The sequence below is a fragment of the Nansenia antarctica genome (genome assembly GCF_963989245.1).
Source record: "Nansenia antarctica genome assembly, chromosome: 5".
In the NCBI taxonomy this organism is placed as follows: domain Eukaryota; kingdom Metazoa; phylum Chordata; class Actinopteri; order Argentiniformes; family Microstomatidae; genus Nansenia; species Nansenia antarctica.
This window is the reverse complement of record NC_137690.1, coordinates 3,964,312-3,979,582: the sequence shown is the minus strand read 5'-3', so window position 1 is coordinate 3,979,582 and position 15,271 is coordinate 3,964,312. Positions and strand designations below refer to the sequence as shown.

General features: G+C 49.0%; 1 protein-coding gene across 1 annotated transcript; it reads right to left on the bottom strand.

Moving 5' to 3' along the window:
- Positions 1-973: 973 nt before the first annotated feature.
- Positions 974-10,018, bottom strand: endog (endonuclease G). Its single transcript, XM_080532458.1, has 4 exons — positions 9,887-10,018; positions 7,958-8,416; positions 3,025-3,134; positions 974-2,236 (listed from the first exon to the last, which is right to left on the bottom strand). The coding sequence occupies exons 1-4, from the start codon at positions 9,974-9,976 to the stop codon at positions 1,954-1,956; spliced, it is 942 nt and encodes a 313-aa protein (XP_080388584.1). The 5' UTR covers positions 9,977-10,018; the 3' UTR covers positions 974-1,953.
- Positions 10,019-15,271: the final 5,253 nt, after the last annotated feature.

Genomic DNA, 15,271 nt, shown 5'->3' with positions numbered 1-15,271 from the left:
TCGAGCAGTTCAGACTTATAGCGTTAGCTAGCTGGCTAGATAAGTTAACTTAGGCTGTGTCCACCAACAAGCTGGATATTTAGCTAAACGGCACCAAGCTAAGGTAAATAGATAGCCAGTGTTAAGGCCGATTTAAGCTTCTGAGACGAATTTTTGCGATCTTTTTGTTTGTTATGCTTGTTGTAAATAAAAGTTCTATGATGCATTGAAATGACATTAAACTAAGATAATACGATGGTTATCATCATTTTTCAAATCTTTATTAATAAGTAATTACAGAAAAAGTAAATTACATTTCTGTCATGGCTTCCGCATTTTGGCCAACGAGAGAGTCGGAATCTTGTCGGAATCATGTGCTACCAAGCGGACCAATCACAGAGCTTACGGTTGCGTAGAAACTGACGCGTAGTTACATTTTTGGAGAGGTGCGCGTTAATCGACGGCGTAGGCTACGGCGTAGCTTGCGTAAGCCCACGTAGCCTTGCGTAGCCTACGGCGTAGATTTTACGCAGAAGCTTAAATCGGCCTATAGGCTCCTGACCATGGGTTCTCAGGGCTACTTACTTACCTGTGTGAGTTGTTCTCATTGTTATTGTTAAGATGGGGGTATAGAGTTCCATACTGGTCCAAACCTCACGCCACCTGGACAGTTTCTTCCCTGGAAACAAATCGTAAAGTCTTCTTGGACCCTTTTCAATAGATAAAAAAAAAAAAAAAAGGAGTCAAGATCTAAAGGGTAAGGGTTGGCCACCCAAGTATGGCGTAAATAAGACTTGGGTAAGAATCTGTTGGTGTTTTTGTGTGTGCACACTGAAGACAAAGACATCTTTTAATGGTCTACTCAGTCCTGACAAAGGAAAAGACAAACTATTTTATGGGATTCCACTTTAATCTTAAAACCCGTTATTTGTTGGTACACTGCCACAGGAACGTAGTGGACATCACAGAGGAATGACATTACAGAAAGGAGGAATTACAAAAACACATCCAGTTCCAGAACCTGTAGTGGTGGACGCTTGCTTCAAACACCAGTAAACCTGAATCTGATGTTAAACTACTGCAGGTGACACAGCACTCAGAGGTCCTAGCCAACTGTCATTATGGGTGCTTACCCCCGGGGATGCTCCAGCTACAAACCTGCCTTTAGAACCAGTTCCATAGAGGGGGTATATTATATATATATATATATATTCATAAATGTATAACCCTTTGAAAAACAATAAATACACTTCTTCAAAAAAATAAAAGAACCTGTCCCAGCCACAGACATCCCAATGCAGTGAGAAAGATTCACGAGTGTGAAACTGACACCAAACCTGTGGTAACAACAGGAGATTAGAATCTTTCACGCATCCCCACCTTTAGTGATGCCGGTCTACAGACGGACCTGGGGCTAGCTGGTGTACCAGAGAGGCTGGATCAAACCCCACTGTTGAGAAGGTGATCTGGTCTGCCCAAACCCCTCGACACGGAGTCTGTTTCCTCTCCTATTCGGTTGTTAAGTCTGCCGCAATTTCCGGGTCCAAATAAAAAAATCTCCGCACCAGAGTACCAGTGTACTAAAGCGGTAGAATGACAGTTCAATCGTTTTTTAGACTCGGATCTATTCACACAACAAGGGACGCGGCACTTTCCCGTTTTTCCCATAATTGTCAGCGTCTTTGAGCCTCGGAAAAGCGCTATACAAATATAATGAATTATTATTACTACTGCGGCATTTCGAAGAGAGCGCCTCAGCCAACGTTGGACCTGGAAACACGTCCGGCTTAACAACCGAATACAGACCCTCGTATAGGCTCACCTCAGACCTAAACCAACGTCATGGTCACCAAGCAGCAACTACAGGTCATCAGGACCTCGGACACTAGTGATTAACACCAGCTGACAAGGGGATCACAACACTGTAATTATGGAGTAACAGAGTCCAGTGTCTCCTAGAGACAGTTGAGTGTCTTATCTCCGCCCTGCCGTGATTGGCTGCGGGCCGGTTGCCTTGGCGATGTTGGGCAGGAACAGCAGGCCGGAGGCGCGCTCGATGCTCTCCAGCGGCACCAGGAAGTTCTCCAGCGGGAGGGCGGGGTCGACCGGGGAGTTGGGCAGCACGTAGGAGCGCAGCTCCACCCCCCCGCCCCCCGCCCGCTCCAGGATCAGAACCTTGAAGAAGTGGGTCGGCACGGCGACGTGGTTACGGCCCATCACCTGGTAACGCACGTACATCTTCCCGTCAGCCTCCTGTCTGCACACACACACACGCAGACGCAGACGCAGACACAGACAAACCATTACTCTGCTGCTTACAACTTTCAAGTTTCCAGTAAAGCTGCTCTTGGTCAGGAGCTCCCAGCACAGCCACAGCCACACACACACACACACACACACACACACACACACAGCCACACACACACACACACACACACACACACACACACACACACACACACACACACACACACACACACACACACACACACACACACACACACACACACACACACACACACACACACACACACACACACACACACACACACACACACACACACACACACACACACACCACATGGGTGCTGTAAACCTTTAATGAATACATATGCTTCAATATAAAAGTTGACTTTGTAGTTGGTTGCTGTGTGTGTGTGAGTGTGTGTGTGTGTGTGATGTCTGCTCTACAGCTGAATGTTGACGCTTTAATTGTCAACTGTCGACGTCAAACAAACAAGACCTGTTCTAAATGGTCACTGTTGGGGGGCAGGTAGGGTTGGTTATGGTTAGGGTTAGGTTCAGCTATAATCTGTGCGTGTGTGTGTGTGCGTGCGTGCGTGCGTGCGAGTGAGTGAGTGAGTGAGTGTGAGTGTGTGTGTGTGTGTGTGTGTACCTGGGCAGGTACAGGGGTCCTGTACAGACGTGTGAGTGTGTGTGTGTATGTGTGTGTGTGTGAGTGTGAGTGTGAGTGTGAGTGTGAGTGTGAGTGTGAGTGTGAGTGTGAGTGTGAGAGTGAGTGTGAGTGTGAGTGTGTGTGTGTACCTGGGCAGGTAGAGGGGTCCGGTACAGACGTAGACGTTGAGGAAGGTCTTGGTCAGCGAGCGACACAACTTCTCCAGGTTGTTCCAGGCATTCTGGTTCAGGTGAGGGTTCTGAGAGGAGAGGAGAGAGGGAGGGAGGGTTAGTTCTGAGAGGAGAGGAGAGAGGGAGGGAGGGTTAGTTCCGAGAGGAGAGGAGAGAGGGAGGGAGGGATAGTTCTGAGAGGAGAGGAGAGAGGGAGGGAGGGATAGTTCTGAGAGGAGAGGAGAGAGGGAGGGAGGGATAGTTCTGAGAGGAGAGGAGAGAGGGAGGGATAGTTCTGAGAGGAGAGGAGAGAGGGAGGGAGGGTTAGTTCTGAGAGGAGAGGAGAGAGGGAGGGAGGGTTAGTTCTGAGAGGAGAGGAGAGAGGGAGGGAGGGTTAGTTCTGAGAGGAGAGGAGAGAGGGAGGGAGGGATAGTTCTGAGAGGAGAGGAGAGAGGGAGGGAGGGTTAGTTCTGAGAGGAGAGGAGAGAGGGAGGGAGGGTTAGTTCTGAGAGGAGAGAGGGAGGGAGGGTTAGTTCTGAGAGGAGAGGAGGGAGGGAGGGATAGTTCTGAGAGGAGAGGAGAGAGGGAGGGAGGGAGGGATAGTTCTGAGAGGAGAGGAGGGAGGGTTAGTTCTGAGAGGAGAGGAGAGAGGGAGGGATAGTTCTGAGAGGAGAGGAGGGAGGGAGGGAGGGATAGTTCTGAGAGGAGAGGAGAGGGAGGGAGGGAGGGTTAGTTCTGAGAGGAGAGAGGGAGGGAGGGTTAGTTCTGAGAGGAGAGGAGAGAGGGAGGGAGGGTTAGTTCTGAGAGGAGAGGAGAGAGGGAGGGAGGGTTAGTTCTGAGAGGAGAGGAGAGAGGGAGGGAGGGTTAGTTCTGAGAGGAGAGGAGAGAGGGAGGGAGGGTTAGTTCTGAGAGGAGAGGAGAGAGGGAGGGAGGGTTAGTTCTGAGAGGAGAGGAGAGGGAGGGAGGGTTAGTTCTGAGAGGAGAGGAGAGAGGGATAGTTCTGAGAGGAGAGGAGAGAGGGAGGGAGGGATAGTTCTGAGAGGAGAGGAGAGGGAGGGAGGGTTAGTTCTGAGAGGAGAGGAGAGGAGGGAGGGAGGGTTAGTTCTGAGAGGAGAGGAGAGGAGAGGGAGGGAGGGTTAGTTCTGAGAGGAGAGGAGAGAGGGAGGGAGGGTTAGTTCTGAGAGGAGAGGAGGGAGGGAGGGATAGTTCTGAGAGGAGAGGAGAGAGGGAGGGAGGGTTAGTTCTGAGGAGAGGAGAGAGGGAGGGAGGGTTAGTTCTGAGAGGAGAGGAGGGAGGGAGGGATAGTTCTGAGAGGAGAGGAGAGAGGGAGGGAGGGAGGGATAGTTCTGAGAGGAGAGGAGAGAGGGAGGGAGGGATAGTTCTGAGAGGAGAGGAGGGAGGGAGGGAGGGTTAGTTCTGAGGAGAGGAGAGAGGGAGGGAGGGAGGGTTAGTTCTGAGAGGAGAGGAGAGAGGGAGGGAGGGTTAGTTCTGAGAGGAGAGGAGAGAGGGAGGGAGGGTTAGTTCTGAGGAGAGGAGAGAGGGAGGGAGGGATAGTTCTGAGGAGAGGAGAGAGGGAGGGAGGGTTAGTTCTGAGAGGAGAGAGGGAGGGAGGGAGGGTTAGTTCTGAGAGGAGAGGAGAGAGGGAGGGAGGGTTAGTTCTGAGAGGAGAGGAGAGGAGAGAGGGAGGGAGGGTTAGTTCTGAGAGGAGAGAGGGAGGGAGGGAGGGATAGTTCTGAGAGGAGAGGAGAGAGGGAGGGAGGGAGGGTTAGTTCTGAGAGGAGAGAGGGAGGGAGGGTTAGTTCTGAGAGGAGAGGAGAGAGGGAGGGAGGGTTAGTTCTGAGAGGAGAGGAGAGAGGGAGGGAGGGTTAGTTCTGAGAGGAGAGGAGAGAGGGAGGGTTAGTTCTGAGAGGAGAGGAGAGAGGGAGGGAGGGTTAGTTCTGAGAGGAGAGAGGGAGGGAGGGAGGGTTAGTTCTAAGAGGAGAGGAGAGAGGGAGGGTTAGTTCTGAGAGGAGAGGAGAGAGGGAGGGAGGGTTAGTTCTGAGAGGAGAGGAGAGAGGGAGGGAGGGTTAGTTCTGAGAGGAGAGAGGGAGGGAGGGAGGGAGGGTTAGTTCTGAGAGGAGAGGAGAGAGGGAGGGAGGGATAGTTCTGAGAGGAGAGGAGAGAGGGAGGGATAGTTCTGAGAGGAGAGGAGAGAGGGAGGGAGGGTTAGTTCTGAGAGGAGAGGAGGGAGGGAGGGTTAGTTCTGAGAGGAGAGAGGGAGGGAGGGAGGGTTAGTTCTGAGAGGAGAGGAGAGAGGGAGGGAGGGTTAGTTCTGAGAGGAGAGGAGAGAGGGAGGGAGGGTTAGTTCTGAGAGGAGAGGAGAGAGGGAGGGAGGATTAGTTCTGAGAGGAGAGGAGAGAGGGAGGGAGGGTTAGTTCTGAGAGGAGAGGAGAGAGGGAGGGAGGGATAGTTCTGAGAGGAGAGGAGAGAGGGAGGGAGGGTTAGTTCTGAGAGGAGAGGAGAGGGAGGGAGGGATAGTTCTGAGAGGAGAGAGGGAGGGAGGGAGGGAGGGTTAGTTCTGAGAGGAGAGGAGAGAGGGAGGGAGGGTTAGTTCTGAGAGGAGAGGAGAGAGGGAGGGAGGGAGGGATAGTTCTGAGAGGAGAGGAGAGAGGGAGGGAGGGTTAGTTCTGAGAGGAGAGGAGAGAGGGAGGGAGGGATAGTTCTGAGAGGAGAGGAGAGAGGGAGGGAGGGTTAGTTCTGAGAGGAGAGGAGAGAGGGAGGGAGGGATAGTTCTGAGAGGAGAGGAGAGAGGGAGGGAGGGATAGTTCTGAGAGGAGAGGAGAGAGGGAGGGAGGGTTAGTTCTGAGAGGAGAGGAGAGAGGGAGGGAGGGATAGTTCTGAGAGGAGAGGAGAGAGGGAGGGAGGGTTAGTTCTGAGAGGAGAGGAGAGAGGGAGGGAGGGTTAGTTCTGAGAGGAGAGGAGAGAGGGAGGGAGGGATAGTTCTGAGAGGAGAGGAGAGAGGGAGGGAGGGAGGGATAGTTCTGAGAGGAGAGGAGGGAGGGAGGGTTAGTTCTGAGAGGAGAGGAGAGAGGGAGGGAGGGTTAGTTCTGAGAGGAGAGGAGAGAGGGAGGGTTAGTTCTGAGAGGAGAGGAGAGAGGGAGGGAGGGTTAGTTCTGAGAGGAGAGGAGAGAGGGAGGGAGGGTTAGTTCTGAGAGGAGAGGAGAGAGGGAGGGAGGGTTAGTTCTGAGAGGAGAGGAGGGAGGGAGGGATAGTTCTGAGAGGAGAGGAGAGAGGGAGGGAGGGAGGGATAGTTCTGAGAGGAGAGGAGAGAGGGAGGGAGGGATAGTTCTGAGAGGAGAGGAGGGAGGGAGGGAGGGTTAGTTCTGAGAGGAGAGGAGGGAGGGAGGGAGGGTTAGTTCTGAGAGGAGAGAGGGAGGGAGGGTTAGTTCTGAGAGGAGAGGAGAGAGGGAGGGAGGGTTAGTTCTGAGAGGAGAGGAGGGAGGGAGGGAGGGTTAGTTCTGAGAGGAGAGGAGAGAGGGAGAGAGGGAGGGTTAGTTCTGAGAGGAGAGGAGAGAGGGAGGGAGGGAGGGTTAGTTCTGAGAGGAGAGGAGAGAGGGAGGGAGGGATAGTTCTGAGAGGAGAGGAGAGAGGGAGGGATAGTTCTGAGAGGAGAGGAGAGAGGGAGGGAGGGATAGTTCTGAGAGGAGAGGAGAGAGGGAGGGAGGGAGGGTTAGTTCTGAGAGGAGAGGAGAGAGGGAGGGAGGGATAGTTCTGAGAGGAGAGGAGAGAGGGATGGAGGGTTAGTTCTGAGAGGAGAGGAGAGAGGGAGGGAGGGAGGGAGGGTTAGTTCTGAGGAGAGGAGAGAGGGAGGGAGGGTTAATTCTGGAGGAGAGGAGAGGGAGGAGAGAGAGAGATGGTCAGTTCTGGAGGAGAGGAGAGAGGGAGGAGAGGAGGAGAGAGAGATGTTTGGTTCTGGAGAAGGAGAGAGGGAGGAGATAGATGTTTGGTCCTGATAGAGGAGAGAGGGAAGAGATGAGGAGAATAGGTACCTGAGGGGAGACGTTGAGTGAGGGAGGAGAGGGAGGAGAGTAGGTACCTGAGGGGAGAGGAGGAGAGAGGGGAGGGAGAGGGAGGAGAGAGGGAGGAGAGGAGGAGGGGAGGAGAGAGGGGAGGGAGAGGGAGGAGAGAGGGGAGGGAGAGGGAGGAGAGGAGGAGAGAGGGAGGAGAGGAGAGGAGGAGAGAGGGAGGAGAGAGGGGAGGAGAGAGGGGAGGAGAGAGGGGAGGAGAGTAGGTACCTGAAGGGAGGGGAGGGAGGAGAGGAGGAGAGAGGGGAGGGAGAGGGAGGAGAGGAGGAGAGAGGGGAGGAGGAGAGAGGGGAGGGAGGGGGAGGAGAGGAGGAGAGAGGGGAGGAGGAGAGGAGGAGAGGAGGAGAGAGGGGAGGGAGGAGAGGAGGAGAGAGGGGAGGAGAGGGGAGGGAGAGGGAGGAGAGAGGGGAGGGAGGAGAGGAGGAGAGAGGGGAGGAGAGGAGGAAAGTAGGTACCTGAGGGGAGAGGAGGAGAGGAGGAGAGAGGGGAGGGAGAGGGAGGAGAGGAGGAGAGAGGGGAGGGAGAGGGGGGAGAGAGGGAGGAGAGGAGGAGAAGAGGAAAGTAGGTACCTGAGGGGAGAGGAGGAGAGGAGGAGAGAGGGAGGAGAGGAGGAGAGAGGGGAGGGAGAGGGAGGAGAGGAGGAGAGAGGGGAGGGAGAGGGAGGAGAGAGGGAGGAGAGGAGGAGGGAGGGAGAGGGAGGAGAGGAGGAGAAGAGGAAAGTAGGTACCTGAGGGGAGAGGAGGAGAGGAGGAGAGAGGGAGGAGAGGAGGAGAGAGGGAGAGGGAGGAGAGGAGGAGAGAGGGGAGGGAGAGGGAGGAGAGGAGAAAAGAGGGAGGAGAGGAGGTTACCTGCGGGGAGACGTTGCTGAGGTAGAAGGTCTCGTCCATGGCCTTCTGGCTCCAGCGGTGGTTGGCTGCGGCGGCCAGGTGTCCCCGGTCGAACCCGGAGCCCCGGTAGTCGGCGTTGGTGGCCCGGTGGTGCGCGTGCACCGAGTCGTCCTCTCTGAAGTCGCCGCAGAGCTTCCGGTCGGCGGGTCCCCCCGTGACCGTGTCGCTGCTCAGCCGCTCGAGCACCCAGGCGGCGGTGCGGTTCCTCGGGTCGTACGACGTCACGTAGGACTCCCGGCTCCGGATGTTGGACAGGGACGGGAGGCCGTACTTCACCGCGAGGGCGGAGCGCGAGGACGAGCCTTGGTACGGCGTGAGGTCGGCCGCCGCCGCGTCCACACTCGGTACCGGTATCACCGGGACGCGGCTGAGTAGCCCTGACCCTAACCCGCCTCCGTCCTGTTCACCGCCCCCGGCCACCTGAGTTGAGAATGAGTTGAGAATGTTTATTTTGGTCCCCTATACAATTCACAATACAGATATAAAACATTTACACAGTCACAATGCATAACACCAGGACCAAAAAGGTGTAGGCTGAAGCCATGGCTTATTGCGCCTACCCTTGTTACATGCATGTTGTTGTTGTTTTTTTCCCCCCATGCATGCATAATCAAAACATTGAAACTTTTACAAACAAAATTTCACTTACGCATGTCAACAGAAGTTCAAAAATACCAAACTAAAACTATATTTAAACCTCTGTTTTATACTTGTTAATCATCTTATTTTTAAATAATTTTAAAAATCCTTTCAGTGTACTACACATTTTCATTTCCTTTTCAAAAGTATTCCATAAGTTTACTCCTTTAACTGTTATACATCTTTGTTTTGCATTTGTTCTAATCTTTGTTTTCATAAACATACATATTCCTCTGAGTTCGTGATTACTCTGTCTAACTTGAAATAGTCTCTGGATACAGTCTGGAAGCATCTTATTTTTTACTTTATACATTAGCCTACTTGTGCCATTTTGAAGTCCACCAATTCTTTAAATTTGAGATCATAGGTGTTTATGAATAATTTGTTAGTTGGTTCTTGATAGGCAGCTTGATAGGCATTCGTATAGCTCTTTTCTGTAGTAAATAAATTGGATTTGTGATTGTTTTGTATGTGTTTCCCCACACTTCCACACAGTAAGTTATGTATGGAACTATTAGAGAACGGTACAATATGTGTAATGAATTTGGATTGAGTATGTCTTTTGTTTTATGCAGTATTGCAATAGACTTTGATATTTTTGTCTTTAAATAGTTTATGTGTTTTCCAACATAGTTGGTGGTCTATAACAACTCCCAAAAATGTGTTTTCATAAACTCTTTCAATTTCAACATTATCTATCATGATTTGTACTTGATTATTAATTTTTCGATTTCCAAATATCATAAGTTTAGTTTTTTCTAAGTTCAATGACAACTTGTTTGTGTCAAACCATCGTTTTATAGTTTTTAGTTCCGTTTCCACTGTATCCAGAAACTGCTCCAAATCTTTGCCAGAACAAAATACATTTGTATCATCTGCAAACAAAACAAAATTTAACAACTTGGGACACATTGGAAATATCATTGATGTACAAAATAAACAGCTTGGGACCCAGCACTGAACCTTGTGGGACCCACATGTGACCCTTAGCAGTTCAGATGTATCATTGTTTATTTGTACATACTGGTGTCTATTATCAAGATAGTTTCTAATCCATACGTTTACTACACCTCTAATGCCATATCTATCAAGTTTTCTTATTAATAATCTATGACCAATAGTATCAAATGACTTCTTTAGATCTATGAATAGCCCTACAGTATAATCTTTACTTTCAATTTTTGTGGATATTTTTTCAATCAATTCCATCACTGCCATTGTAGTGGAACTATTAGAGAATGGTACACACACCTCCCAGGCCACCGTAGCGCCCAGACCCGCGCCCACCGCCAAGGACGCGCCGCAGAGGAGCCACCTGGACCGGGTTATTACACCATACATACCTGCAGCCCTGCTAACCCCGAACGACCCCTAACAACACACAACCCAACACCGTGTTTGACCGCTGACCTCAAACCCTAAAACGTAAAACCGAACGGTCTCCTAACCACCACAGGTGACATTCACAGTCAGAGGCGGCGTGTCGCTGTTTATGTTTGGGTCGCAGGAATATGACGTAGCTCGTCTTAAAGGGACAGTGCTGTAGATACAATGAATGAATGAATGAATGAATGAATGAATGAATTGTCTTTATTGTCATTAATATAGTACAGGCAGGGCCGGACTTATGCATGGGCTACAAGGGGCCCCAAAATAAATCCAAATGTATGAATAAATATTTGCTCTTTGATTTTGAATTCATAAATTACGTTCAAATTGGAAAAAAATTGTTTTGTCGCAGCGCAGGGCACGGAAATACAGGCCCCCCCCCCTCCCCCGCGGGCATGGAAATACAGCCCCTATCACTATTCCTACTGGACGCTCTGATGAATGACGTGTTTTAATTTGTTTAATTATACTGTATATTTAGGCCAATGGAGAGGTTTACATCGACGCGTCACGCGCAGGGCAGGGGCATCATCTTTAGTGGAGCGATTGTCAATGTCATGATCATGGCGGACAGGAGGAATTACGAGAGTGGAGTGCAAAAAAGAAAAATGAAAAATGAAAAAGTGGAAAGCGAAAGGAGACACTGAGAAAAACTCCAAAACTTACTGGGTTTTTCAAACCAGTCGTAGATGCTTCATGAGTTCAGACACTCGCGCCCAGACACATACTGTAGCTGTCCAATACACACCTCACTTACATTTCGTCTCAGGAACCCACACAATCCCCCCACGTAGGCCCTGTTAGTGTAGGTTTGTTATTTTGTCTGTCTTTATTAAATAAACATGTTATCATTGTCACCCTTGTCTCTGTGTCCGTCTGTTCTGGGGTTCTGCCACATTTGACCGCTTGGTTCAGGCCTAACACTTGCTTTTTCTTCATGTGCTTTATGCCAATAACATACTCCATTGGGATACGTGTGTTTCTGGTCATAGGTTCTGGTTGGTGTAGTTGTAGCTTATCATTTTTAGTGTAGGTAGGGGCCCGAACAATGACTCAAGCCCAGGGGCCCCCACCCCCCTAAGTCCAGCCCTGAGTACAGGTACCAAACAACGAAATTTGGGAGGGGGGGGCTCCCCTGGTGCTAGGAAAAAAAACTAAAAACAAGAAGGGAAAAGAGCTGGTTTACATAAATAAAGGCTATATACACTATCCACTATACTATACAAATAAAACACTGTGCTGTACTCTATGCTATGCTATACATATCCTAACATTTCCTATCTCTGAACCTTATGTACCCTAGGGTTGTCATATTGCACATAGTGTTATTGCACATTCATTTAAAGTGTCGCAGTTTGCAGGTTTGAAATGTTCACAGTTGTGTTTCAGTATTGCACTTGATTACAATCTAGTAGCTGCCATCAAATTGTCTAGATTGTCCAGGGCCTAGAACCTAGGTATTTGCTGTGTTCAGGGCCTGCAATGGCCCTAGGGTAGAAGCTGAGCTTCAGTCTGTTTGTCCTTGCGGACATGGTCCTGAACCGCCTGCCTGAGCGCAGCCGAACAAAGTGTTCGTACCCAGGGTGGGATGGGTCCCTGGAGATCTTGGAGGCCTTCCTGAGGCAGCGTGTGTCATAGATACTACACTATTTCACAGATACCAGATGCGAAGTGTGTGTGTATGTTAATGTCTGCAATACGTGTGATGGTCCATGCGGTCAATGTGTATTACAGACTAGGAAATAGTTAATTCTAACTTTCTCTTTCAAACTGGTTCTGACTGTCTTGACAGGACGCACCTCAAGCCAGTGGCTCAGCTCCTGTTGTTGTGCGCCCTCTGGTGGCCATGCCGGGGTACTGCAGAACTGACATGACTGTGCCTGGTCCGTCCCAGCGCGGCTCCTAGTCTGAATACAGGCTGCGTTCGTAAATACGCTCTGGAAATCTGATCAGCACTCATGGAATGCCTCTTGTCCAATCAAATGACTTGGTCGTCCTATGAAGTTGAACCCAGTCAGTGTGCGCTCCGGCGCTCTCAGAGCAACTTAACGAACACAGCCAATGACTCATGCCAACACTAGCGGGAGGGAATGTGCATGGGCATAAAAGCACCAGGGGAGGCTGGTGGAGGTAGAAATGGGAGGACAGGCTGATTGTAATGCATGGAATGGAATGAGGAATGCTATCAAACACTATTCATCATTCCATGCCTTACAGTGAGCCTGTCCTCCGATTTCAGTTATGATTAAACACTAACACTTCCATCCATGTCTTTTTTATTCATTTCTAGTATCTTATCTATATCTATACGTTTATCTATATCTATATATTATATGATAATGATATTCTATCATTTTACATTTATTTTTTAATCTGTTTACTCTTCTCCTCTTGATGTTATTGCCTCTGTTGTATGAAATGTGCTATACAAATAAACATGCATTGCCTAACACACACACTCACTCTCACTAAAGCACTCAATAACACACACTCAATAACACTAACACACACTCAATAACACTAACACACACTCACTAACACACACTCAAATAACACACATTCAAATAACACACACTCAATAACACACTCTCACTAACACACACACAATAACACACACTCTCACTAACACTCTCAATAACACACACACTCTCACTAACACATACACACTCACTAACACACACACACATTAACACGCACTCTCACTAAAGCACCCAATAACACACTCACTAAAACACTCAATAACATACACACACACACACACACACACACACACACACACACATCTCAGGTATTTAGTTTCACACTCCATTTCCCTCTTTGCATAATCCACACTCTATGGAACATCATACATGAAAGGCTAAAAGCCCATAAGGTCCCTGGCACTGCACTGTGAACACTCAGCTACGACTATGAAACGGTCAGTAAGAGTAAGCGAGCTGAAACGGTGAGAACATCACTCCTCACAAGTTCAAAGAGCTCCCATCATCTGCACCATCACATTCTTAGCTTTTCAGAGGCAAAGTACCTTCCTCTGGGCGCTTAGGAGCCACGTGTTCGGCGGTTACGTGTTTTGGCAATTCAGAGGTCGAGGTCGCGGGTTCGAGGCGTGTGTTCGGAGCAACTGGACATGTGAGGACTGTTCGCCGAACCTTGACGTCGGTCAGAGCGGTACCACAGCTGCGCTCAGATCAGCGGCTGAGGTGGTTCTGGGGGGTGAGTGAGTGTAACCGAGTTGAAACAGTGGTAAACTCACTCCTCACAAGTTTAAACACCCTCGCCCCCGCTATCCGCTCCATTGCTTTTCGGTGTCGTACCTGTTTTCCAACGGGTATTTAGGAGACGGCAGTCACGCGTGTTTAGTTGGCAATTCAGAGGTTGCCGGTTCGAGAAGTGTGTGTGTGTGTGTGTGTGTGTGTGTGTGAAACTGGAACAACTCGAAATGCGAGGACGAGTGTTTGCAGCAACTTCACAGAAGTACACTTTCGACATACACGAAGAACAGGAGAGACAGACAGAGAGAGAGAGAGATAGGCTTTAAATGAAACCGTCTTTATTAAGTAACTTTAATATCAGAAAAATAAAACTCTTAATTCTCTTTACAGCAAATATATAATATCAGTGCTTTGGCCACATAACTTAAAAGGCCATTTATCATAAAATATAGTTTGCTTTAAACTTGACTCAATTTGTTGAATTTATAATATGCCATAAGACCTTCCCTACATATACAAAACAAAAGTGTAGTAAAATTAGCAAATACTTAACTGTTGGTACAGTGTGTGTAATTATATTTCTATCTATCTCTATATTTAGAGCTAGATAATATATATATATATAAAATAAATCATTAAGATACATTTATAACATTTTAATTTGGTGGCATACAGACATAGATGCAGCTCCTACTAGATTGGCCTGAAACTGTTGACTGTTGCAGTGTCCAAGAGGAGGACATAATGATCACATGCTTGCTGTGAGCACCTACCTTAACCTCAACACCACCGGTCAACTATGACTACAAGCAAATAGCACTGACAGCCTGAACCACACTGCAACTGCACTGTCCAGATTTCAGATCTCATATTATATTATATTATACTAGAAGAGAAAAAAATAAAAAATAAAAATCTTATTTGTAAACATTTTAATATATATATTTTTTTTATATTTGTATATATGAAATGTAACTTCAAGTGAAATAAAAAATAAAGTTTCTGTATATTTACCAATTATTAACAGTAATAATAATAATAATAATACTAATAATATACATATGATAATAATTCATACACAAAAATGTCAAGAGTCATCTTGAGAGGTTCGAGGAGCAAATGTGTTTCCCCCCAGAAGAAAATAGAAGTCTGTTAGAGCTGCGGGAGGGTATGGTGGACGGGACAGGGGGGAGGGGAGGGGTGAGAGAGGGGGGGAGGAGGGGACAGGAGGAATTACTTAACAGGTCTCATGAGTCAGCATTAAAAATGGAGTCTGTCCAGATTAGAAGAAATAATCCACTGGCCCTACTCCCTAGACACTCGTAGGGGGTTAGGGGTAGGGTCAGGAGTAGGGGGCTTGGGTTAGTGTCCCAGGAGTAGGGGCTAGGGGTAGGGGAATTGGGGTAGGGTCTCAGGATAGGTGGCTTGGGGTAGGGTCTCAGGATAGGGGGTTTGGGGTAGGGTCAGGAGTAGTGGGCTTGGGGTAGTGTCTGAGGAGTAGGGGGGTAGTTACTGAACGGGGCCATGGAGGCTAGACTCTCTGCTTGGGCACACGTTAAACCCCCCCCCCCCCCCATCAAACGAGACAGAAAGGCAGCTGAAACAACAACAACTTAAGTTAGTTTGTACCACTGAGAGAGGAGGAGGTGAGTAGGGAGGAGGGAGGGAGAGCTCGCTAGCCAATCAGGGGATGCGTCCGGGCAGATTAACGGGCGTCTAGTATTGCCCCATGCAGGTTTCTGACAACTCTATGCACGGTTGGAATGTGATAGGCCCAACCCACCTATACGAGGAAGTGACGGGACCATCCTATTGGTCGACCAGGTCACCACCTCAACACAACTAAGACTTACTGTCCCCGTGTGTCCTCCGCCGACCTCTTTAATACGATAATAAAGGTCTGTGGTTGGTTGGTGGGACTATATATATATATATAGATAATATAGTGTTCGATAAAATACATGCTTTCTAAAAAAAGGCCACAGGCTTTCTGCTCTCAGAGTTCTATGGCAACACTGCGCACACGAAACCAGTT

Coding starts and splice junctions, on each gene's coding strand:
- endog (XM_080532458.1), bottom strand. CDS start 9,976: ATGTATGGTGTAATAACCCGGTCCAGGTGGCTCCTCTGCGGCGCGTCC. Junction 8,417..9,886: donor GCGCTACGGTGGCCTGGGAG/GTGTGTGTACCA, acceptor TTCTCAACTCAG/GTGGCCGGGGGCGGTGAACA. Junction 2,237..3,024: donor GGACCCCTCTACCTGCCCAG/GTACACACACAC, acceptor GTGTGTGTGCAG/ACAGGAGGCTGACGGGAAGA.